The 24,550-nt window shown below is 36.7% G+C and overlaps 1 protein-coding gene across 1 annotated transcript in view; it reads right to left on the bottom strand.

Moving 5' to 3' along the window:
- Positions 1-24,550, bottom strand: part of ZFPM2 (zinc finger protein, FOG family member 2) — a 314,563-nt gene that overhangs the window by 149,034 nt on the left and 140,979 nt on the right. Inside the window, exon 4 of the mRNA XM_026079249.1 lies at positions 8,371-8,489. Coding sequence (XP_025935034.1) covers positions 8,371-8,489 — 119 coding nt within the window. The remainder of the gene's footprint in view (positions 1-8,370; positions 8,490-24,550) is intronic.

Genomic DNA, 24,550 nt, shown 5'->3' with positions numbered 1-24,550 from the left:
TGCTGCATCTGGAAAAGGACAAGTTTTGCTACTGGCTGTGTGATGCTACAACATCATTAGCAAAGCATCTATAGCTGAACTAAGAAGAAAGTCCAGCAAAATGTTAGTATTTCAAATAAAACTCTGATTTTTAGGACCTAATAACAATATTTTTTCTGCCTAGAACATGCTATATTTCATGTACTTGCAAACACAATTTATATATATAAATATTACAATTTATGTATATAAATATACACACACAGGGAACACACACTAGTAATTATACTTAATATAAATATTGAAGTTTTTTTTACTACTACAAACATTCAAAAACAGACTTTCACAGAATATAGTTAGTTTGGCTGGTACTGAAATAACTAGAAATACTTTTCATTTCCATCATTCTTGAAAATTTATATGTATTTCTCTTAAGAATATTCAGAAACAAAGGGAAGTGATGCTTGGAATTTCGATCACTACGTCTTCTTTACTGAAGTGAGCAGCAAGAAGCCACTATCTTCACTGAAACCACAAGTTTCTTCCTTCAGTGGAAGACATTTTTTCATTTGAATGAAAATAGAAAATAATTTCAAATCTAGTTCCACAAATATTATGGAAAACATTCATTGATGTTTTCATAATCCTACCTCATTTGCAAGGAGGTCTAAATAACACACTGATTTAAAACACAAAAAGTACTACACTTCCATACACAATAGCATTATCATGTTTTTCTCCTCTAACAACATACACTGACGCTAACAACTCTTGGGGAGGCATAGATTTACGTGTAGTTGCACCAAAGAAACCCAGGAGCACCCAAGAGGCTGAAACACACTACTTTCAGATTTTTATCTTTCTAATGGTCAAAGAGAGAACATAAGTTTCCAAGTCTTTCTGTTCAGTGACTCTCCTAAGTACCAAATTCATGGCTTAACAGAGCAAACATATAGCACGCACCTTCACAGTTTTACGTTGCATTAAAATGATGGGGCTAGAATTTCCCACACTTGTTCTGTGGATGTGTAACTACTGAAAAAAATGTGTCAACATTTTAGAAACTGATTTTTATCTCAGAGTTAAAAAAAAGTGGTGTTGTTTAACATTTGGTGAGAAGAAAGCTATTTCAGTAACTGCTGAATATTTAAGTCTGACATTTTATATCTGCTTAGTCTATAATAATACATATATTTTGTAAATAAGATGAAATATCTTTATTAAAAGTATGCATTTTTTTAATTTCCTCAGAGAATAACCTTAATGTTTATATCCTGAGCTTCAACATGCATGTTGTACTCATGCCTTGTATTATATATACTCGTAGGTATTTAAGTGTCCTGAGCTACATGAATGTTCTTAAAAAGAACTAATTTGATTATTTACCTCACCCAAAGTTTTTAAGTAAGACTACATCCTGTTCTAAAAGTTGGGTTACAAAATTAGCAAGATCTACAATACCAAAATAAATGCTTAAGGTGCAGAGGTGATTAGAGTAGATGGACGCAGTCTAGTAACACAAGAATATGTTGCTACTGCACAGCTGATTGCAAGGGTTCATGCTAACTTTAACATGCGAGTTTAACTGTGTACCGTGCTCAAGTATACCCTCTCTTCTCTGCTCTTCCCCACAGCCTAAAACCGAAGACCCTCGCACTTAGGCTTGCAGCCAGTGCTTCTCTGTGTTCCTGCTGCCCGGGATGCCCAGACCAAATTTTCTTGCCATTGTTCGGTGCCCGGACCCGAGCCTCCCCCAGGCTCTTCCTCGGGGCTGTCCCTTTGCATTGCTCACGGCAGCTTCCTCGAGGGGTACCCCAGTGCACATCCCCACTTCCAGAAACACTGCCCTACTGATACGAAGCTCGTGGAAATGGGGCAGTTTATAGAGATTTCTCCCAGGGAACTGATTTAGTTCAATGAGAATGACTGGTAATATCTATCATTAAATTATGATAGTATTAGGATCAAGTCTGCTTAATGGAGATGCTTATGGCAAGTACCAAGGAACTGAATTATTTTTAACAAGCTTTTTAAGTGACCAGTGGTAGTTTTTAACGAATTGAAGATTTGCTGTTTTGATAAACAGGTGTGAAAATGAACCATGGGTGTATGAATATATAAGAAATATACCTTAAGTAAGGGTTAAGAATAACCCTTAAGAAAGGGCTTCAGTCAGGGGAAACCCAAATAAACCCTATGGAAAAAATTCCCATTGACATAATATTAAATTTTGGAAATCATTGATTCAGAAATAAAGAAACTAAAAAGAACAATGTAATCTCAATCCTGTCTCCCCAAGAATGTTTGCTTAAAAAAATATATATATATGTGTCCCTCAAATACTTAATATCTTAAAATTAAGATTAAGGTATATTTATGCAGAATCAATAGCAGTGTACTAATAGAATTTATAGACATCTGCATGATCAACATGACCCTTTTTGTATGGAACATGTTGTTTTATCACCTATTCCTATTCCGGCAATTATCTCCTCAAGCCTGAGATAACCGCTTTTGTCTTTTTTCAAAACTTGATGTTTATTCAGATCATTACCATATGTTGTTATAATATTAGACAAATGTTTTAAATTAGCTCTGCTGTATAAATGTAAACAGAGGAACAGAAATAACTTTTTTTTTTCTTGAAAAAAGAAGCGTCTGAGCTACAATTAGGGACAAAGGTTTATACAAAGTTTTTCTGTCATTGCACTCCCCTCACCTGTGTATTTTTGTGGCACTTTATAAAAGACGAGACACTGTTTTCAAAGGCCATTGTGGATGTGAATTTCTGCATCACACCAACATATCTCAGCTTTTTTAGATGAATCAGTTAGTGTAAAATGGTCAACACTGGTAATTTTTGGTGCATCAGTATATCACCATAAGTGTAATACAGCTCGTTATCCAGAAATGCTGTTATATTAAAGTCTTCTAGTATTTGGGACAGAAATCACTGTTTTAATCCAAACTACAGTTTTAAACATGAAAAGCCTGACAGTACCAACAGTAAAAATGAGAAAGAAATCTTCTGTAGTTAGTTGAGGCATAAAACTGTTACAACAAAAATTAGAATCAAGGCTCATTATTCAAAAATTATTTTTGGCAATTAAATATAAAAATGACTATATTAATAAGAGCCATTTGCAGGTAAATATTTAAAGATGAAGATACCTTACACATTCCAGTGTTTACCTTAAACTCATAACAGAAATCACTATTTAAACAACAAACCACAGAGAGCCTAAATGAAGGCTGTCTCAGTGGCTGCAAAGCACCTCCAACCAAAGTGCCTAGCAAACTCTCATACTGCAACTGTAAAGATTAAAAGTTGCTGGGTACTACAGATACAACTTTTCTGACCTGAAGCGACTAGCAGCCACAGATTAGCGCATGAATAACTTCACTGCATTTTGAACCTTGGCTCCTTGGACAGTCCCGGCACTCCCCAGTCAAACTGTTTCGTGAGGATATCTTCTAGAAGTGCAGCTTTGGCACCCAACCTTCCAGATCCCATTAAAGGGTCTCTGCTGTATCCCATTGCTCGCCTGGTCTAACACTGCACACTTCACTCCCACGGATTCCCTTCATAGCCATTTTGAATCCTCTTTTCCTTATCAGGCCGATACAGGCCTGCACCACGCTCTCCTCCTTACGACAAGGCTACAACAACAGGGGGGGCCGGATCCAACTGTGCATTGTTTTGCTTCACAAAGCCCTGCCATGGGGCACAGATTAACGCCAAAAAACAGATGGCTGCAGCCAAAGGAGAACATTTTTCAGAATGCCTCCACTTGATTAATGAAGTAATGGCAAGAGCCACTGTTTGACATTCATCACGGGCTGTGCATGCTTTGCCACTTCTCTAGAAGCACTGACTGCTGTTGGGAACTGTTCGAAATATTCTTTTCTTTGAAGGATCTCATTCCCTCAAAGTTGTAAAAGAATACAAAAAACCCAATAGCATAGGTGCATCTGAAGAGGGAAAATATTTGTATCTGGGAAAAAGCAAACAAATAGCCTTTTCTTAAATAACCTGTCAGTGACTTGGATTTGGAACTACTTAGATAGTTGTACTTAGTTGTGCTATGCTTATGTGCAGCATCTACTCTTTTATTGGTTTCCAGGATCAATCTAGAACAGCCTTCCATTTATCTCATCTTCCTGTTCACATTATACTTGACATTTGTGCAAATCCACTTTCCACTTAAAGACAGCATTCACTACCCACCAGTTTCACGCTTAGAAATGTATTCCTGTCTACTTGCAGGTACTTGCAAACTACTGCATTTTCAGAGCAAAGTGCACAGCTGGAGCTCTCCTGGCAAACTAGTGATTAAATCATGCTGCCTTCCCTTTAGAACTGAGTTGTCACCAACAGTAGATAGAAGACAGAATTGTACAAAGCTCTTAATGTGTCCTGTTTGTCAAAACAGCCAGATAAAATTGAATCTCAAACAAAATCTGGAAATATGTAGCTGATAACTTTTTACTTTAAAACAAGAGAACAACCCCTTATTTTAGTACACTTTCTAGGCTTGAAAAGATTATGTCTTTTTCATCTTTCTAAGAAATCTCTTCCATTGTATTTCTCTTGCAGTCCTGGAGAATTAATACAGACTTTTGTCAAACATAGGCATAACAGAAAGTTTGCTGACTCAATCAGAAAGAGAGGGCAATAACCTTACATTCCTGCTTTTAACCACTGGCATCTGAGTACCATCATGGTTCCACTTTAAAACACTAGTATATCATTTTCTTGTGACTATCAACTGCCATGCTTGCAGCAGGAGTGAAGTGGAAAGACCTGGAAGGCAATAACCTGTATGCCCAAGTGTGCACACAGATGCAAACACCATGCAAGCAGCTGAGAGCAGAGGAATTTTGTCCATTTGGCAAAATTATGAGGAACAGAACATTAAAGGTATCTAAATATTAGACCTATCTATCCAAATATAACAACAATATCTAAATAGATATAAAAATATTTGGATAGTGATTTAAGGATAGGAGTTAAATAGGAGTTAAATGTCTAAATAACTTTTAAGATCTGAGACTCACTCTTTGTTCTTGAAAGGCAACATTCTTAAGCTTTATGGTGGCTGCATCAAGACTTCATCAACAGTAATAGTAATGCAATATGGCAAACTATTTCATAAAGGGTTTTGATCACTCTGGAATTCATGAGCACTGGCCAACTACTAGATGAGAAAAATTAAGAACTTTGTTAGTCATTGAGCTGTCTTTAATTCAACCATTAGAGTTTAAGTCTTCTAAAGTCTTGATATGGACATTGCTCCACCACATCTCCCGACAGTGCTGAGGCACTCCTGATGAAGTCAACAACAGCTAATCCTATCACAGTTGCAAAAAGCACTTAAATCAGTTGTTCAAGGTACCTAGCCTTCCACTATTCTGAGATGTATACTGTTAATGTTCTTCAAGATAGAAATTTGAAAGATCTAAAAAGTATTTGACATCTGGCACGGTGACTCAATTAATTACTGTGCTGAATTAATTAGCTTGCTGAATCTCCTGAGCCAACAGCAGTGAGTCTGTATTCAGCACCATAGCACTGCTTGAAATATGAAGCGCTTCAGCAGGATACTACTTGTAAAGATTTTGTTCAGTGCTGAGCAAAAAGCTAGCAAGTAGGCTATAACTGTTATAGTTAGGTAAGTGAATCCTGTGAGGCAGAGTAAGTGTCACAGTGCTACCGCTAAACTTCAGTAAAGACAGGTAAGACACTTGCAGTCAGCCACAAACACACTTTACGATAAAGAGACCAGTTGCAAAAATTGTGATAGTCACTCACCAGAGATTCATCAAATTTTTCTTTCCTCTCCTTACCAAAAATTAAAGATTTTTTCCAAAGATTATTTGATGTTTATAACAGCACGATGTTTGAAGTTCTCATTCAGAAATGTACTAAACCTGCTATCAGCTGCTGATGTGAAACACTGATTGAATCCTAGGGAGGTAAAACTCTACCCAATGAGCTTTCAAAAACAGATATAAATAACTTAAGCAAACAAACACAACTCCCCTTATAAACAACAAAGAGCACGTATGCTAGTGAGAAAAGTAATCAAATGTGTCAAGCAAACAGAAAGATCATAAATAAAACAGAATCATTTCAAGAAAAAAAAAGATAAAAGAAAAATATGTAGAAGCTGGCACTGAGTTTGTGTTACTTAAACAGTAAATTAAAAATTTATCAAAAGGTTTACATTTCTTTACAAAGCATTTTAAAGTAACAAATGTATGATTACAGGAAGCACCTCTGATATTCAGGAAAGAGAAACAATACTTAGAATCATAGAATAATTCAGGCTGGAAGAGACCTTTGGAGATCATCCAGGCCAAACTCCCACTGAAATCAGGGCCAACTTCGAAGTTAGATTCAACTTCGAAGTCAGATCGGATTGCTTAGGATAATTTCAGCTGAGTTTTGAATATCTCAAAAGATAGAAATATTCAGGGAGCAAGAGAATATTGATAAGGATGACAATTCTGTTTACAGAAATTTTTCTCATTTCAAAATGTATTTATACATTTTGCCTACATGAGGCAATGGTGACTGATAATGTAACTCTTGTGTTATGGGTCAGTCTTCGTCATCTCTCATACTCAAACATTTGCCTTATGTCATACATACCTGAAGGAGTGGTAGAAGTGGACAGAGCAATAGGGACAACACATTGTGAGCATTTTTCTTTATGTATTATGTGGTCAGTGACTAAGGTTTCTATTGCACGAGGACTGATGAGAGTAGTAGTGGTGGAACCTTAGCAAATTATTTCAATTACAGCTGGTTGTAGCAAACAACATTTTATGAATAACAGTATGTGAGTGCTGACAGACTAAAAACAAAATAGATGATGAAATAGAAATGAAATAAAATAGACGGAGAAGAGCAAACTGAGACAGGTTTTCAAATTGTCCATTTCCCTTTCTAACAATAGGGGGTTTTGAGCATCTGGCACTTTTGAAAATCCATCCTTTATTCAGGTGACTGAATGGGAAATCTGACCTGGATTGGGAATGCTGAACTCCTCCAAACTTAGACAAAGTTTCCATGAGGCTTTCTGTAATAACTCGTTAGCACCTTCTGCTAATAAATTACACTAAAAAGTCTATGAAATATCAAGATTTTAAATGGCTACTATGTACCTGCAAAAATACAGAGCCTCTTTACAATTTCAATAGGCATATTTACAGAAAGTGATATGCATACTATACAGCAAGCTTTTAAAAACAGAACTCCAATTTATAGTCATATGTTCTCCAGGGAGGAGGCAAAGAATTCCAGCTGCCCCATTCCCCCACCCCATCCACATCACCCTGGCTCACGGTCCCCTCTGACATATTTTAGCTGCTCAGCACTCCCCACCCGTGAGCACTAGCATCGCTTTTGTTCAGGTCCTCCAATGTGGAAGGAACAATATCCCCAACCTCAGGAAGTTCAGCTTCTCACTTTATATCCAAGTTGTATCTACCCCAAATGTATGTAACAGATTTCAGTGAAATAGTTCTACAGTTCTTTATGTTAATGAGTTCATGCAAAATCTGTAATATCAAATTGTGATCCAGCTGAGAATAATGATTCTTTAGCAGTATCCTACAGGGCAATGCATATTCTAGGGTTTTCTAAAACACTTCTGCTACATATATTTGTTTCTTTTTACATTAAAGAGTCACCTTTACAGATATTGTCACAAAATTAATCTGAACTATATATAAATAATATTGAAGCTCAGACTTAAAATCAGCACAAACAAAAATGAAATGAAGACCCAGGAACAACATGATTTTCAGTGCACTAAACCGATATCAATAAAGCATTACTTACAAGTAATATGGCCCATATACTTTCTGCAATTATAATAAAATAAAGGCTAATAATGAATATATTATATGACAGGTGCCTTTCAATATCTTTTAAACTGCTGAAAGGTCTTGCTGTGTTCAGTAGCCTTAACATTACAGCAAATTTAATGGATTTTAGTATAAATTAATGCACTTATTTATTTGCTATATCATACATTAATATAAATTAAATACTCAGCAATTAATGCTAAGAAACTTCTAAAACTACACTCAAAATCAGGTATTTTATTAAAACCAAAAAGCACTGGTTTGGTTTAGTAAATAAAGAAGTGACATTTTTCTTCTTCTATAAAATAATTAGTTTAATATTATTAACCTGTGCTCCAAATAACTTTATGTGGATGGTTGGCACAGATGAACTAATTGGAAAAAATCCAAATACCACTGTCCGTGAGAGCTAACAATGCCTGTTTTGAAATGCTCTGTTTGAGTAATAACACAGGCTATTCCCTAAAGTATGACACACAATATAATGAAGTAAAGTGTCTCTGAGCATCTACATACCAAGGTGTTATTATTCAGATCCATCTTCCCAGCAAAAGGCCCCCACGTTGTTCCAACTGGAAGCTGCTGCCGGCTCTGAATCTTGCGCTCCCCATCTTTCTGGAACATCTCCAACTCTCCTGCAAACAAAGAAAACAAGCAATGTTTAGAGTACTTTCACTTGTGCCTTGACAACAACCACCTCTGCCTTTGTGCTTGCTTTACATGCACAATGTCCTGAGGACCCATACAATGAAAATTAATTATGCTTGTCTGAAAAACAACTGATCTTGTCACCCTGCGAAAGAAAAACAAACCTTTTTCCTTATAATTATATTCAAATTTGGTGTAGAAAGTCCCATTCCTTTCTTGCATCTTTTCACATACATTATAGTTTGAAGGCATTTTTTATTCAGTAGATCGTTGAGAATGAGTGAGAATAGTGGTTTCATAAAAGTTCTTAAGAAATACTGAGGAGGGGGAAAATGATAGCTGAAAAGAGAAACTGGAATAGTACGCACACCTGGTGCATTAAGCTCCTTGATGCATTTTTGCTGTCACAAAGACCACATTCTGAAGCATTCAGCTACTAAAAATTTTAGAGACATACTTTTTTTGCATTTATAGCAATATAAATCCACTGATTTTGGAGGAGCTACTAGAAACATTTACTAGAATTAAAAAAAAAGATTTTTTGACCCAAATGAACTTTTACAGCAGTAATAGTTTAGAATTAGACTCAAAATAATGTAATTCGTCATATTAAGGTTTTAACACTAAATGCTTAAAAACAATGGGGGTATAGAGAATGATCATTTCTTTTTTCCACTCTGAAGTGGCCTTCTGTGTGCTAATTTTTCTTTTTTTTTTTTTAAGTGAACTTTATTTTTAAAGTAACAACATCAAAATTAACATTTAAAATTGAAAGCATTACCTTAGCTCACTATTAACTTTTCTGTTCTTTTCCAGTGAAAAGAGAAAGATAAACAAGCAATTGTTCATTGCCTTAGAAGGAAAAACAAAATTCTGTCAACACCTTTCTCCCCAATACTTTTATTTTACTTTATAAAAAAAAAAAATACTCTGACAACTCTTCTTTGCAAAGCAGTCTCTTCAATAGTCTATTTTTCTGTGAATAAATTTTTCAGTTACAAATGTAGCAACAGTCATGTTCCTATACAAAATTTCTAACACTTTTTATAAAGAAATTCAAATAAATTTTGTCTTCAAAATTTAAGGGGGGGAAGATGGGGGACTGATCTCTGTTTCTCTTGTTAGACATTGAACCAAATTTTTATATGCTGTTGTTCTTCCAAGCTTTGGCCTTCCTGAAGGTAGGCATTCATGCTGAAAACCTGTTTTTGTTGCAGTGTATAACAGAACTCATACAGATTTCACTGCAGCCAGGATTTCACCCTACCTGTTTTCCACGTATGTTCTTCTTCCTTTGCGATACCAATCAGATGCAACAGTAATTCCTGCCTTTTGCCTCAGTACATCCCTTCTCAACAACTCTACCCCAAATCAGGATTGTGCGTCTGCACAAACAGTGTGAAGTCCAACTATGCAATAAGTAAACTCGTCCCAGATTTAGAACTGGCAGTTGCCGAGAGATCGACCTTGGGCCGGAGGAAGTGAGTAACTCCTGCTGGCTCGCAAGCAGTCTCCACATACTTCCCCATACTAACCATTCCCATGAATGCCTGGATGTGTGCTACAGCCGGACTGTGAAGGTTTTCCTTGTCCTTTGGAGTTAATCTTGACCATTTTCCAAAGAGAAGGCTTGGCTCCAGCTTCCATTTTCAAGCAAAGAAATCTGAATTTCACCTCCAAGCACTGCAGATTACAAAACTATTTAAAATGGTGCATCAGATCCTTTTTGCAAACTGGGACGTGAAATGTTCTATGAAATACAGCTGTATCAGTTCACAAAAGCTCGTATATGTTTGCAGGTGAATTCTCATCATGATGGTGCTATGATATTTTAAAAGGCACTATGTAAACAGGAAAAGCTACAGATTAATTATATATAATTTACACGTGATATATATGTGTCCATAAATATATATATGTGAAACATATATAATTTTTCCCCTCTCACAAGCATGTTGCCACAAATTGAATTAATTAAGAAAAAATCTCTTTATATGTTAATTATAGAAGACAGGAATCTTTCCTGTATTGCAAGGCAACATGTTGATCACTTAGATACAGTGCAGCATTTCTTCTCTACATAAAGATGAAAACTGTAGCATTTGCTTGCTTTTACACACTAAAAAACAGCCATGTCTATGGACATGTCACATTTAACTGATACCAAAGGAATCATGAGAATCTTTGAAAACCCTTTTAAAAAATAATTCAGCCTCCCTTTCTGCCACTGACATTTTTCATTTGAAAAGGGCTCAGACTCAGTCAAACAGTGACTCCTTATCTGCACCTGTGGATTTACAAGCAGGCCTGTCTTTTAATGGATTAAGAACGACAAACTTAGGGCAGATCATCCAGTGATACCCAAAAACCTACCTAAGTTTTAAGATACACATCACCATATTTTATATTTTAAATAAGATTCACAATATTAACCTTATCTTTAAAAGTAGTTTAGGCTTGAGGCAGACATAAAAACAAGCAATCATTTTCCAAAACTGTATTTTTTGCCTTTAATTGATAATTGAATAAGTTAATGTGGATTCATTCTCTCTTTTATTCTTTCTTATTACAGTCGCAAATTGTAGTTTGGGCAATCTATTTACATACATATTAATATATTGAAATGTACTCCAGATGGAGTAACATTATGCTGAATTGTACTGAAACAGTTGTATTTTGCCCTCCACTAAGAACACTGTAACAGAGAGTAGTAGATTATAAAGACGGTTACAAAACACTTTGCATCATAAACTTTTTTTCCTGTGATCATAATTTTCCAGAAAAGGTAAATCTCTCTATGGTCATCTTTGTCAGCAGCCATTTTAAAGTTTTGGGTGTATTCAAGTGTTAGAGTTGGGAAAGACAGTCTGTCCATGCGCTTGGGCAAACAAACACATTTTAGCTATGCTTGTACAAGGTGCAATTTGATCCTTGACAAAAGTATTTTTCTCACTGGAAATCCTTGTTTGTTTAGGGTGAAAAAATTAACACTAAGAGAGCTGTAATTAAAAAAATAACAATAATACAAAGCAAGGTCTATGAGTTTGGGGTTTTTTTGTTTTTTTTTTTTTAACCAGAGCCTGAGTCTTTATCCCTTTCGTAAAATCACTGTATATGTTCCTTCGTCTGCCCTAAGCATAGGAAAGCCAGGGGCTGGTACGAGGGTTTGTAGAAGAAAGATTACAAATGTCACTATTAAAAATCCTCTCATGAACTCCCCTGACCACTGAGTAGGAGTCTCCAACTTTACTGCATTCATTTACAACATTTGCTCCTCTGAAATTTTACGTTTGGCAAATGGTAGGGAAACGATGGCAACCAATGGACCCAATGGAAAGAATGGGCCTCCCCTGCATTCAGGGTCTGGCTTCCCCCGTGTAGGGGGCTTTTAAACAGGGCAAGTGGTGCCACACCTGAGCCCCCGAGCAGCTTGCGGCCGCAGGAGAGTTTGCTTCAAGAAGAGATCCTCTCCCAGTGACTCTTAATTAAAAATATTTGAAGAAGTGGTCAGTAAGGCCAGAAGGAGTACTATTGCTCCTTCAGTGTCAGAAATAGTTCAGATACAAGTCGGAAGTGCTCTCTGTAGGTACTGTCCTCTGCACCTCTGTTCAGTGTCTTCTTCACACCCTACCTGATGTACATCAGGGAAGGAAAGAGTAGCTGCGATTTTACTGCCATATCACCACTTACAGCAAAAGGTGTAAAGACTCAACTAGTACTGATTTTTCATAGGTGTCTGTCCATGGAGATTCCAAGACTGGAGTAAAAAGAAGCAAAATAAAGGATGAAAGACTGCTACAGCTTCCTTACTCAGCACTCCAACCCAAAAGTGAGCAGAAAATTCTGTGCTGAACATAGTTAGTAGTTTCTAGTGACCAGTATTTGCAACAGACCACCTCAATATGGAACACCAGATCTTTCACTTAATAGCAAATTATAATATATAGAATTCATAGACACACCTGGAATGAGGCATGTGATATACTTCATGATTCCTATGGCAAAGTCAGAGAGGCAGTAATATTCTGCTGCTTTCATCCTAGATCCCTCATCCGTCCTATTGAGAAGTACAGCAAGAAGCAAAACAGAAGTAGCACTAGGAAATACAAGTACAAAGGAAGCGATGTCCTGACTTTAAGGTTTGCAAAGTTATGTAAAAAAATTTTGAATTAATAGACATTCCATTTAGTGATATTTACCTCACTTTTCCTTGCTACTGAGCAAATTTTTTTTTCAGCTTGCTCTTCAGGAACACACTTATTTCCAGCTTGCTGAGTAAGTTTATACAAAATATTTGAGACACATAGTATGGGCTAATCAATTTTGGTAAAAAATAATGCTGTTAGTGCTGTGGGCTGTTTCTCTTATCTTGTTGATGTAGCATACTTTTAAAGTCTGTGATTACTCAAAGACTTATGATAGCTGCACTGTAAAAGAAGCCCCAAGTCATGACTCACTGGTACAGCTACAAAACATCCCATGGCTTTTAAGATATTAGGCCACCTTGGTGGACACAAAAACAGAATGAAAGGACTAAACTTAGGATTTTTTTTCCTTATATATACCTATTGTTTTAGGGATGCCACATAGGGCTCATATAAAATGGGAGGTAGAAGGGTCACTTTAACTTTTTCTTCTTTTTTAAAAAAAAAAGACCATTTAAAAAAATCCAGAAAGCATGTAGCATGCTGCAGAATCCAACAACAGCTTTTGGCCCTTAACAGGATTTGACCATAGTTCAAATACCAGAAGAATCCAACTGTAAATGGTATTCCTGAACACAATAATTCTGGCTTTGATCCATCTGCCCACGTTCTGGAATAAGAAACAAGGGAGTCAATATCTGAAGGTGAATGATGAGCAGAGTTTTGCAGGAGAAAAAGTGAACTACTTTGTTCAGAAATAAGTTTATCCAGATTTATAAATGTTTAACATTTCTAAGCAAATCACTGATAGCTTTGACAGTAGCTTTTCATCAGGAGCAGCTTTCTAAGTGGAGTCAGTTAAGAAAAAGAATGAGCAAGTCCTTCCTTACTTAACATTAAAGGGCTCTACCAATTTCTACTAGCTAATGGCTCCTCTTTGTATATTTTATATGCATAGCCACTTAGTTCTTTCAATGAATATTTTTTTATGGAAGAGAAATGGTATATGTTGTGGTTTCAAAGAAGGACTGCCCTGAAGTCAGACCAAGTGAGAGAAAAGCACTCTCAGAAGTTCTTAAGCACTGCTGAGCCCAGATCCCAAGATCTGCTTCCCTTGCTGTATGCACAGGAAGAATCAGAGATTAAGATTTGACTAGTGATTATCTCTATTACAGCTATGTAATGCAGGTAGTTTTGCACACACAGCTCAATGCAGAGAACTATCCCATTTACACTTTCGTGATACTTAACAAGGTAGTTCCCATATAAAATGATCATACACTTGCTTGACAGACATAAACTGCATTATTGAGATACCTCGTCTAAATTCTTCTCCCTCAGTTTTCAAGTCTCTGAGACATAACACACACTAAACTACAGTTTTGAACATAAACTTGAAATACGACATTCTCTATTCAAGTACTCCAGTCAAACCCTGATAAATCAGGCTGGCCATGCAGTGATCTTATCCTTTCTGACTCTTTAATAAATCGAACCTTGTAAGTTCACGCTGTTGGAAGCTGTCACTAAATGAAATTGTGACCTTATCCAATGCGTGAACTTATCCTGCTGACAACTACATTTATTGTGAGGATAAGAATGAAAAAAAAGAAAAGACTTTTGATAATTGTGATTTTAGCCATATGTAACTTTAACAGATGGGATCTTTTTGATGTTCCATTAATGATTTGCCTATGATGAGCCTCCACTCAAAAAAAAAAAAAAAAAAAAAAGAGTTCTTCATAGGCAAGTGGTAGGGGCACCGACAGGCAGTATTAAAAGTGCACAAAGAGGTACTGGCTGACAGCAGTGAATCAGAAGCTATTAGCCTAACACAAAGAGCTTTGAATTAGCTTGTAATTGCACTGAAAAAGATAACATAATGGAGGTGGCAAAACAGAAACATTCCCTTTCCAGAGGGTTCATTCAATAGCTGAAAACTCTAAAACAAGTAACTGAGTTTGACGCAGTAACCCAAAACATGCTAAGCTATGGCGCTTCTTGATGAATGAATGTATACTGCTTCCAGCAGTGACTGCAAAGCTGCCACTACTATGGTGGAAGAATGGTGGTTAATAGGGTAATTCATATAGCTGTGTTATGAAAATGGCCAACTATCTAGTGCTAACGTGTTTGTCAAGGATTTAATACACTGCGCTATCTGATTCAGCCTGTGAATGTGAGCTCACTTATACATAGGGGATAGGGCTGTACTCATCCTGCAGTGCACTGCCTTTGGAATGAGAAGACTTGGCAGGTGCCAGGGTAAAATCTGTTCTGCAGCACTGCAAGCCTGCTCTGGGATACAAATGCCTACTATAACTTACTGGAAAAACTCATACATATGAGACACGTTCACACTGGGGTTCATATAGTAATGGACTAATTTACAATCAATCTTCCAAAGAAATTTTAAAATATATTTTGCAATGAAAATTATATTTACAGTGTTTTTGGTACAAACACGTAGAGTGGGTTGCTCAGAAGCAAAGGCAAAATTGAATTTTGCTGCCCCAAAAGGAGAAAATAGGGCCAGGCCACTCGTAAGATGAGAAGGATGGTAGGAGGAGCAGACTGGGGACTGAAAGCTGAGGAAACAGCTCTGTAGGGTCGCCCTGGAGAGAGGGTTGCTATTCTGCTGCCACTGAGGGGAAGCAGTGGAGGCGGGGACAGAGCAGCCTCCTTCCTTTTTCTGAGGTAGTTGCCACCCCACAGCAATCCTYCCTGGTCCCATCCCTCTAAAGCAGTAAGGTCAACCTGGCCATGAGTAAAGTAGACACAAAGACAACCCCCACAGCTATTTATTGCTCTGAGCAACTGCACTCCTTTGCCTACCCTTAGCATCAGGTCTAGATCGCAAACACAACGCTGGAGAAGCTGCCACATGCCACTTCGCTCCCAGCTGAGCTTGCCAGCTTCATTCCACCTTGCCGATGCTCCCCTATAGTGCCGTGCAGTATAGGTAAGAAAGACAAATAAAAAGGCTTCTCCCTTTTCTGTATCAAAAATCTTGATGCTCCCTACCTTTCTTTAGTGCCTCCAAAGTCAGAAGCAGAGTTTATCTTTCCTACCTGCTACTAGTTCTGCAAATGGCAGAGTACAGGTGCTAGCTTTACCTTCAACAGCACTGTCCTACAATAGGCAATAAAGGGAGGGAAAGCACATTCGCGGTAAGGAAAACACTGCACAAAGATTTTCAGAAAAAAAAGACCATGGGTCGGGGTGGGGGAAGGCAAGCAAGTGAGAGTCTGGAGAAGGAGATATTTGAAAATCTGAGTTGGGTCTGACTGTGATACAAAGACACATCCTGGAGAAAGGGCAATGGAAGATAATCAGGAAATAAAGGGAGAGAGAAAGCTTGCAGGAGTGAAAGAAAACAAAGAAAACATGTATATTCCCAAAACTGAAACAGAAGGACAGGATAGAAACACCATTATCTTTTTAGCCAAGGCAYGTGTGTTGTTATAAGTGCTTAACTTAAGCTAAACCACCAAAAAACCCCCATACTTATTGTCATATTTCCTCTAGTAGCTGAACCCTGGCTAAACGGAACACTTAAAGTATGTCTACACTGCACTCAGTGATGTGATTTCACTTCACAACTGGTCTATACTATTCTCTACTTCCAAGTAGCCAGATCATCACATAGCTCAGTGCAGGCTGTAAAACTTTCCTGAAAAAATGGTTCATAACCTGCCATTTTGTTTACATTAAGCTCCAGCTAACACTACTACACTGACAGAGTGTAGCACGTCCAGTGTATCTAAACTCAAGCCTCTTTAATGTGGCTTTTTATATGCACAAAAGCTGATCCAGATTTCCTGATTGCAGTGCAGATGTAACTTCAATGATGTGAAGGTGTATTATGTCTCACAACACAGGCACAGTTTTTAAAGACCATAGTTTCAATAAAAGTGTACACAACTGACACTTCAAAAATTCAAAGTTGTATTCTATTTATAAAGTTCACTTGTCTTCATTTGCTTATATAAAATTAATATAATGCGAACAATCTTTCATTTCAATAGTGCTTCACATTCCTATAATTTCACAACTAATTTTTGATTGATCTCCCACCCTCTCTGTTCTTTGTATGTTATTTGAATCCCTAGACCATCAGATGTTCTAGGCATTTAAAACACAGTGGAAGAGGCAAAATTAAATGACAGAAGACCACCAAACCAAGAATCTATAGAACTTGATAGAAAAACAAGATTTCATCCCAGATTAAAAGAGCATAGACCTACAGTGGTGAAAACATCTGTATCAATTTAAAATGAAAATGTAACCTCTAAATTTCTTTTTTTTTTTGGATTAAATTAAAAATGTTAAATAGAAGTCAGAAAGCAAGTAGTACATGATGAACACTGCTGCTAGAGTTTGCTTAGCTTTTGAGTAAAACAGCCTCTTATACAGATGCATAGACTTCTCCTTTATTTGGACAACTTAGCTGAACTTAAAGAAACCTATTCAAAGAAAAAAATAAAAGACATAGTAAGTAAAAGATATTTAGCCTAAGAAATAGCCAAAGACTTGTTCACTTGTTTCAAAGTCATTACAGTTTACTCCATTTTCTCAGCTAGCTACATATAATATGAAAAATATTCTGTTAATATCAGCACCTATTCTATAGACAGAGCCCAAATAAATCTAGCCTGGGAGAAAGCCTATTGCATACACTTCCATATGCAATGGGTAAAATCAAAACAAAGAATCCATGAGATTAAACTTCTTAATTCACTTAGTGCTGGTGAACATTTTACTCAGTATTTAAAAAGAAACAGGAGGTCCTACAACATAACATCAGCGAAATTGTGCCTTTGCTACATTGCAAGGTTGTGACAGCTCACAGCAGAACTGCCAGCCTTTGTAAACCAACCAGGGAAGGATAAATCTCCACAGCTATTCCCACAACACAAAGTACCTATTTCCCTGGCACAGTGCCAGGGAAAAGAGAACATCTCTTGTAGCTCACTCTTGTAGCTGTCGACTGCAGTAGAAAGAGACACAGCCATACCCCTAAATTTGTGGGGTTTTTGAGCTCAAGAAATTAGAAAAGAAGACTGCATCCAGGAGAATAGTGGGGCCAGAATTAGAGAAGGCTGCGGCAGAAGGGACAACAGGTAATGAAGAAAAAATCCTTTTATCTTCCCATCTTAAAAACCTGTGAAAGACATACACTGATTTATGTCTTCTATGCATCCAACTTCAATGACTTCAATGACTATGAGACAGGCATGCAATGCATGGTGTGCAAACCCAACATAATGAGATAACCTAGACAGCAATCTATTTAAATGATTTTAACATGCTCAGGTTTCTTCAGCTCTAGACACAAATATGTGAAAGTTAAAGCTTAAGTTTTCAATGAAAGTAAAGATAGACCATCATGGTGAAGTCCTGATCCTATGATGAAATTAGAAGTAACTGTACCTTTATTTTTGAGTTTGCTTACTACCAGAGCAATTTTCACCTCCGTTTTCAAAGTCTAAATCTTATATAAGAAGAAAAAAAAGATTATTTTTGGATTTCTGAATAATTTTCAATATCACTGTTCAAAAAGTGTGTTACTAACTATGCCTTCAGGAAAAACTAGAGTACGAATATTTACAAAAATATGAAAAAAACCCAAAAAACAAAAAGCAACCCATGCAGCTGAAGAGCCCTCCCTGCAGTTTCCTTTGAGAGGAATAATAGAAACTCCATTCTTACATGGATACTCCATATTGGCAAAAGAGATTCCCAATTATATTATAACACTGTGCAGACTCAGTGGGTTGAGTAGGTACTTGTACAGGTCCCAGTTACATGTAGCTTGTACAGCTTTGCTCCCTCTCTCTCTCCATCACAAATACACATGATACAGAAATGCCAGACTTGGCAAGAGCAGGCTGATGATATTACTGAGGAGGGTTTTCTTGATAAGATCATCATCTGTTTCTGGACTCGGGTTTGCTCCTTTCCTCAGCAGAGGAACAGCCGCCCCTGATAAATGTCCCTTTGTATGCAGATTCTCCCCCGATATATGCAAAGACATTTCATACCTGAGCCTGTTTGGTTTTTCAATTGCTTTATATGGCTAAAATACAATAAGAAGGATATGGAGCATTGTATGTAAAACAATAGAAAGTGCAGAGAATTAAAAATAAAGCTTATGTAACTCAGACTCAAGCCTTTTCTGAGACAGAAGCTATTCTGCAGGGAGAAAATTAAGCACTTCATCATCACCTACATAAATCTTTCACTAGGACTTCTTGGAATCCTTTTAGTAGAAAAATGCTACTGTTTTCTTTTAGATCTGGATAATATTATTTGTAAATACAACATTTAAATAAGATGCAATTGATAAGTGTTTTCATGCTTAGAAAATACTGTTGAATTTCTTTTTTACCTGCAAAAGGTGACAAACATCAAGGCAGCCTGTGTTGTTAGTGAATGCAGCAAGCTACTAAAGTTAACTTAATATTAAGACTGCTGTATTAATATTAACACTGTGAAATGTATTAAACAAACAAAAATGTTTTGGAAGGTATTCTTATTAACTCTGAAAGCAAGAGCAGTGAGATCATCTGTGAATGTATCTGTGGTGTCTTCTCAGTTTATGTTACTTATGCTTAGAGACAGAAGGATCTATTTTCATTTCTTATTTGTGTAACAGCAGATGCAGTTATTTGCTTTCTACCAGATATGCATGCTCAGAGCTATGAATCTGCTGCTTGGATGCTGATTTCTAGCTCAGAGTATGCAAGCCAGACTCCCCAAATGTCTTACAAAAGAAGCAGATGCTTTAACATGATTTTCCTATTTCCTTTCAACATTCACAACAAATTTCTGAAAGAAGGAGAGTACCAAGAAAAAATAAAAATCTCAACAAAGACTCAAATTTATCAGTGTTTAGTATGATCATCCAAAAGATCTAGTTGCTGTTGAGATTAGGGAGGAAAGAGGGGGACTGGGACAAAGGGAGATTGAATGCCACATTCCACTGTATGCATGCATGTGTAGTTCCATCCATTATAATTATAATTTATATGAAAAGTAAAATTATTATAAATAGAGATAAATGTAGTATAACTATAATGTACAATATCAAGATCCAAATTAATCATTTCTTTTCACTTGCTGGGGATGGCCATGCATAACAGACACATGGCTCTGCGCTGCTCCAGCACTCATGAGTTATGTGCTTATCTACATCTTCTGTGATCAAGTACCGTCAATGACCAACACAGCTTTTTACCACTGTTGCCAGAGGCAGAGAGAATGACTGCTGTCTTTGGCCACGGACCATAGTACCCTCACTTGCTTCTTCAGTGCCTCAGTTTGGACTATCACAGTGAATCTCACATGCAGCTATATCTTAACATAGCCAAGACTTTGAAGCTGGTATAAGGAGTGATGCCCATTTATAAGGCAGACTGTGTAACTATGAGTGAAATAAACCCCTGAACAGAGATTGAGCACAAGTCCTATGCACCACTTAAATCCTACTTACATAAGACTTAAGTAGAATATTGGCCTTGAGGCAGCCCTCTGTACAGGAATGATCTTGACCTTTGCATGAATAAGTCCCAGTGGTGTCACGTAAGCAAGGTAGCAAAGCATATTCCAAATTATTTTGCCTTACAGCCTTCCCCTTTAGCAGTGCAGACTCTCTAAAAGCTCCCTTGCTGCTTTGCCAGCTGCAGTGACTAAGGAGCCTGGGGAGCAGCTCTGGCTGGCACAAGCGGCACGTTCCAGGGCAGGAGCATGGAGATGGCACCACATCATTCTCACAGAGCTGGATTATGAGCGGTCATGTCTACCTCTCTGTGGTGGTCTCTGCATACTTGCAAAGGACCAGAAATTGGAACTGCTGGAGAAATGAAAGAAGAAAGAAAAGAACTCCCAAGCCTCCATGCCTCGGTTTACCTATATGAGGAACAACTTCATCAGAACCCTGTAAAGCTCTGGGAAGCAATTTAAGCTCTCCTGTGAAAGGTACTGAAGAGTGTTTTCAAACAAGGTGGTCGTTTTGAACATGAAAAGCTTCTATATTTTAGATCTCCCTCGCACATTTTCATATATATTAGAAAAAAGTCTTCTTTTTAGATTTAAGCTGTTGTATCATCATTTTATCTACACAGCAAATTTTTAAAAAATATTCAGATTCCTCTAGAATTCATTTATTATCTCAGTAATATGCTGTTACTTGTTAGTGAAGTTAATTACAGAAATCTGTCTGGTTACAAAACATCACACTAACTACTCAGTAATCACTGAGCTCTAGCTGGATAATCCTTTGAGCCTATTTTGACAGTGGTTAGTTTAAACTGGTATTCTGTGATAACCAACCTTATGAAAAAAAAAGGCTCATACAGAGTTGGAAAAGTTTCATTTCCAGAGTTGAAAAAGAAAGAGGAATGTTACAATATTTTCATCCATGAGATGAGCAAAGAATCAGCTATGGAGACTAGCTTATTTTACTGCCTGGAGTACTATATCTCTAATTCTTTTATCTAAAATCATTTATATATTTCCTGTTGTATATCATCAGTAATAAATATAAAAAAAAGGACAGACAGTCTAGCATTTTAGTTGTCAAAAGTATTCTGCTATGCAGTGACCAACTGCAGTAACATGATATTAACAGGATTTATAATTTTGGAGAAACTGGGGTTGAGGCACTTTTCACCTCTGCATAATATCAAATGAGTAAGTATGTCCCAGTTCCAAATAATTTTGAATTTAAGACAGACACTGTATTTTTCCTAGGAATAAATACAGTCTGTAGAAGGTAGTATGCATTTTTATAATCAATGCTTTGTCCACTTTGAAATTATCTTTTGGAATCAGCTTTATAATGCTTTAGAAATATGAGTCGAGAAGTGTATAAAATACGTAAAATATTTTATCATCTCTATTTTCTGATGGGGAAGTGAGATATATAGAAGTTAATGCCAATGTCTTCATATTTCAAGATCTAAAGTATCTATATTCTTTTGGGGACTTAGCCTGACTCTTACAGCCTCGATTTTACCTCTGTAACCAGTGACTGAAAACAAGCCCAAATCCTCTATGGCTTTAATGAAAAATTCATCCTAAATGAGAAGTTCAGGGTCTCACAGTGAGTCAATGCTGGCAACAGAATAGAAGTCCTAACTTCCTCTAGCAGTTGCGATCACTGCTTCTGAAAATTTCACAGAATTCATATATAAAACTTGTTATTCTGAAGAAGTAGGAAAGTATTTTTGGCAAGGCACAGCCATTAAATAGGCAGTGTCAACACAGATCAAAGGAATTACAAGTCAAAATATATCTGGGCTACAGAATTATTTTGTCTTTGAAGCATTAAAACTCACCCTCTACTATGATGTTTAAAAAATAATAATGTCAATTTACAGCAGCTTATTATCTTTTAAAAGTAAAGTACTACAAGAATATAAGAATAGAAGTCTAGACTGAGTATGAAGTATATTAAGTAGCAACAGTTAAGTACACAGCAAGCAAACACAATGAAAAGGCTGCAGATTGACATCCTTGATTTCCTTGCTGATAAAACTGGTATCTTCTAAAATAAAATAAAACAAAACAGAACAGCTCCCCTAAAAAAAATCTGCTCTTTCTCTTCCTCTCTCACAAATTACATACATCAGCTCAAAAATCTCGGGTGAAGAAAAAACCTCTATTTTAGCCACGACTACAATTTTAATGTAGAGATACTTTTCAGCTTAACAATCCTCTTCTGAAAGGCACAGACAATTTGATGTACAAGGAATCTCAAGGAGGGATGGTTTTATGGGTGATTGGTGCTCTACCATTTTTTCCCATATTTTTAATCTCAATTAACATCATACATTAAAAGGGTATATAAAATATTAACTTAAAAGGATAAAACAATCTAGACAAAAAATTCAACTTCTATATATCCAAGGGTGTAATTAACTATTTCAAAATCAAGCCTTCAAACATTAGAAAATGCTTGAACTTCAGTGTAGCCTCCTTAAGCCCTGAACCTCTCTTTTGCAGATCACAGGATCTTATCAAAAATGCCTGATTTCTATCCTGTCTTCCGGACACTAGTTCCTTGCCCAGACAATCTGCTACTTCCCATCTCCCTATTACCTAAGTGACCTCAGTGTTCCTGTTCATATGAATGGCAAGTACTGAGTCATACTCAAGTTCCCAGTGATTGCTTCCAACAATATCCAAGTGTAGATGTCAGAAGAACAGTAAGAATAAGGTACATATGCTTCCCTTCTCACAACAGGTTCCTAGACTTCTGTCTTCCCCTATCAATTGCAGACCATTTGCCAACCAAGCCTAATTTCCCCCTTCCGCTTCCCAAAAGCTGTTTCCTACTGTCATCAGTTGTAATCCAGGAGCACACAGATTTTTGACAAATACACATATCTTGTCCTAGTCATCAGGTATCATCTTGAGTCCAAACTTTCTATTTCCTTGACCGTATCTAGTCACAGAAGCATGGTGCTCCACAGCAGAAAAACAGTTTATGACTCAGTGTGGACATACTCAAAATACTGGGTAGATTTAATAATAGCAGTGGTACTAGCATCTTTCTTACTATATATGTTTATTACACTATTTCTTTTCCTTGCACTTGTGCAAACTCTATGCTTTACGCACTTGATAGATGTTTCAAAAGACCTTATCTTCCAGTCCAAGGACAGAATCTCCTCAATGACCTCTTCTTCCAAACACCAGCATACAGGACAGCTATTAAATGAATGATTTCTACAATAGCATCACATCTAGGTGTGAAAGCAGATTTCCATGAAGAGAACATTACAGCATTCCAACGCTCAGTGATGAAGAAGTAATAGCAATGTCACACTTCTCATCTGGAAATAAAAAGTTCAAACTTTTATCATGAGTAGAAGCTTAATAAAATGTAGGAAAATGTTTATTTTCACTCTTTAATCAGGTGCCCTTCTCCAAATAAATATACATTTCCCTCTTCTCAAATCTATCTTCAGAACAGATAGATGCTTTTAAGTCTCTTCTCAAAAGCATGAAAAGATTCCTAAACTATCTCCAAGTAACACTAGCAAACTTAGAGGTACTGTGCCTGAATTAGGCTGCAGTCTCCTAGAAGGCAGGGACAACATTTCACCTGTTTCTAAAACTACTGACCACATTGCCTGGATTAGATAAATAATAATGGAATTGAAATAAACTAAGGATATATCCTAATAGCAAGATTAAATGAAGACTAGTCACCCAAAAAAGATGGGATGTTGTCTGGATGATAGCAGAGAAGCTAAAAACATGGTGATTCGGGGAAATGATTAAACAGTGGATCTCATATTGTATGTCACTCTTAAGCTGAAACTAGAAAGCATGTAGACTAAGAGCAGCATGTGTCTTTCAAATTATTGTAGAAGCATTAAGGTCATAATGAAGTATGTTCGCAAACTTTATACTGACTTAAAATGGATAAAGAAGAAAACATTAATAACATGACAAATAATTTCAAACTGCATACAAGTTTTATATTCTTTTCACACTTTTTGCAAGCAAATATTAAATACGTTAGTGCTCTAAATAAAAAGATCATTTCATAGAAAAAGTAAGTCAGAGCTATGCCTGGGTTGTATCATTAACACCTGCATTTACTCACACACACACGAAAATATATGTATAAACATAAATACTTGTATGCAGCTTATAAAGTCTTCAACTCTGCCAGAAATGACCATAGTATGTTTAAATACTTTCTACAGACTTATGCTGCTTTTTCCTTCAGGTGACCAGTAAAAAAATACTAGAAATTGTTTTATGAAATTAAAAATAGATGGATATTCAAAAGGCCGTACCTAAGAAACACCTATAAATTGATAACTCAAACCTCTGCTATCTGCCGCATAGTACTTTCTCACACATATCATAATAAATAGTTCCAA

This window comes from Apteryx rowi, unplaced genomic scaffold (genome assembly GCF_003343035.1).
Source record: "Apteryx rowi isolate R43461 unplaced genomic scaffold, aptRow1 scaffold_497, whole genome shotgun sequence".
Lineage (NCBI taxonomy): Eukaryota > Metazoa > Chordata > Aves > Apterygiformes > Apterygidae > Apteryx > Apteryx rowi.
This window is presented reverse-complemented; position numbering and strand designations above follow the sequence as displayed.